Here is a 2,460-nt window from a genome sequence, read left to right as displayed (position 1 = left end):
TATTTATTGTGGTTACTATGACATGTCGGCCTTTTTCCTATAGAAATACTATATAACAACACTCAAACATATACATGCTCCTTATATCCGTAGCACTACCAAACAAAGCGGAATGTACGAATCACGTTTTGAACATCATACTATTCTTGCTGCAGATAAAAAAGTACACCTCTCTTATATCAAACAAAATAAAAAAGAACCAAGGAGACATTGAGTTCAGAAAACCATATATATGCGCTTAAGGAAACATTACACATTTACCCGACTGATAAAACAACAATATAACAACATAATAATTAACAATGGCATTGTACATCTCCATCAGATATATATCTCCCCATAGAGACGACACTTATTTATGACCAGGAACGCTATACACATATAGACACGTTTTTTAGGACTGACCACCGCCACTTGGCACCCATACACGACATGCAACCTATAAATATGTAACAAGAATCATGCACACGCAGACACAGCAGGCACGCATGCATGCGCTGCCGCAGTCGTCACGCGTGCGGTGACACTAGCTCCAGGATCGACCTGGCCGGACGGCTAGAGATTAATTCATTGTCATACCTCGGATACCTAGCGCATAAAGTCCATGATAAGATCTCGGTGCGGGTAGTCGTTTAGCAGGGAGTCTTCGTCATCCGCGTAGTGGACGGATTTAGTGTCCTCCTCGTTTGCCGGTAAGGGCGCCCTGAGGGTCGACATGGTGGTGGCAGCAGTGGCGACGGCGGAGGCGGTGGCGACCGGGGAGGAGAAAACATCGTCCCCGGTGATGGCAGAATATAGGCTCAGCATGCGAAGCCTGTTTGGAGTGGCCTGCAGGGTGAGGTCATCGAACAGCTGTGGAGTTGAAACAACCTGCGGACGCGTCACAGGAGTGGATGGAGTGCGTTGGAAGATGCGGGGCGGCGTCCGCGGCATGGCGAAGGGCGAAGGCGGCACCGCGGCGGCAGCGAACGCGGCGACCGGGTCCTCGCCCCTGAGCTCGCGGGTGAAGTGCGCGAAGAAGCAGATCCGGCGTTGGCAGCGAGTGCCTGCCTCGCACTTGCGCGTGCGGAACCGGGTCGGGTGCAGCCACAACTCGAAGACGCCGTGCGCGTAGCGGCACCTGAGCCCGCGCGCGCAGGTCGGCGGCGGGTGACCAGCGCCGGTGAGCCCGAGCTGCGCGTGCGCGTGCGCATTGGCGCGATACTCCGGGCAGGAGATGGCGACGTAGTTGAAGCGGCGCGGGTCACGGCGGCGGGCACGCTCGCCCTTGTGCGCGTATGGGCATGCCGTCCAGTCATGACTGTACGGCTGCGGGCACCGTCGCACCTTGTACTCGTACAGCCAGAAGTCCTCCGACATGGACGCCCACAGCCGATGCCCCTCGTGTGCCCATGCGCCCCACGTTGTTGGATCGGTCAGCTGGTATGTGACGCTGCCGTCCGCCTGCACCACCATGTTATACATGTCCAGTTCCATGGCCGTCCTCCTCGATCTCCTTGATCAAACACGGCAAACTCTCCAACAGATTAACAATACTAATTAAAAACTAGAAACTTATGGACATGATAGTAGCTAGGCCATGGTTCTGAATTTTTCTGAGGATATGGGGGATGATTTGGACCAAAAACTCTCGAGATTATTTGTAGCTAGGCCATGGTTGTGAAATAATGTTGAGGATGGGATGGTTTAGACTAAGATATCTAAGAAATATATGTAGCTAAGCCAAGGCTGTGAATGAATGCTGAGGATGGGGGATGATTTGTTCTACAAACCATGCATGGTTGCGATGTATGGAGAGATGTGATCTGCGTCTATCCGACTGTGGGTATATATTGTTCTAGGGGGTGCGGTGCTAGGCATTAGGTGAGTCGGCTGTTTTGTCTCATACCCATTTATTTTTGCTGTAAAGATAATGAAGACGTGTGGGTGTTTGGACATTGAGTCTCTAGCAAGGCTCCCTAACTAACAACTAGATTCTGGACCCTTCCTCCCCTTGGAAAAGAGACTTTGTGTGAGGGTCTAGGATATTATCTATCTTGTTTCGTGATGCGAGGGAGGAGCTATTTGTCCGATACTAATGTGATAAGATGAGTTGTGCAGACGGTGGGTGTTCATGTATCCCTTGGTATGGTGGGCCATCTCGAGCGAGGGGGTGTTTGTGTGCCTACACGAGTCGTTTTGTCTAACCCCATAAATAACACCTTTGGGCTAGGTTCAACAGTAACTCCCTCACGGCCCCAGAGACGAGTTCAAGTGTTGCAAAATGCACAAAGGCGTATTGCATAAACTTGGTAGTCTGGGTGCAAAAATCCACCACTCTCTCCTCTCCTCCTGGTTAATTGAAATTTATTTGTCATCCCCTATCCACGCTATTTGTTCATATTGTTGGGGATTTTGGTCGTGGTGACTACATCAATTCGTAAACAACAAATATAACTGTCATTTTGTGCTACTCATAAC

At 50.5% G+C, this 2,460-nt stretch overlaps 1 protein-coding gene across 1 annotated transcript; it reads right to left on the bottom strand.

Moving 5' to 3' along the window:
- Positions 1–243: 243 nt before the first annotated feature.
- LOC119359000 (zinc finger CCCH domain-containing protein 10-like) lies at positions 244–1,785 on the bottom strand. The gene has a single exon (XM_037625364.1). It carries the CDS (start codon positions 1,474–1,476, stop codon positions 589–591), a length of 888 nt encoding a protein of 295 aa, XP_037481261.1. The 5' UTR covers positions 1,477–1,785; the 3' UTR covers positions 244–588.
- Positions 1,786–2,460: the final 675 nt, after the last annotated feature.

This window comes from Triticum dicoccoides, chromosome 2A (assembly GCF_002162155.2).
Source record: "Triticum dicoccoides isolate Atlit2015 ecotype Zavitan chromosome 2A, WEW_v2.0, whole genome shotgun sequence".
Lineage (NCBI taxonomy): Eukaryota > Viridiplantae > Streptophyta > Magnoliopsida > Poales > Poaceae > Triticum > Triticum dicoccoides.
Note: the sequence above shows the minus strand (reverse complement) of the source record. Positions and strands in the feature narration are given on the sequence as shown.

Coding starts and splice junctions, on each gene's coding strand:
- LOC119359000 (XM_037625364.1), bottom strand. CDS start 1,476: ATGGAACTGGACATGTATAACATGGTGGTGCAGGCGGACGGCAGCGTC.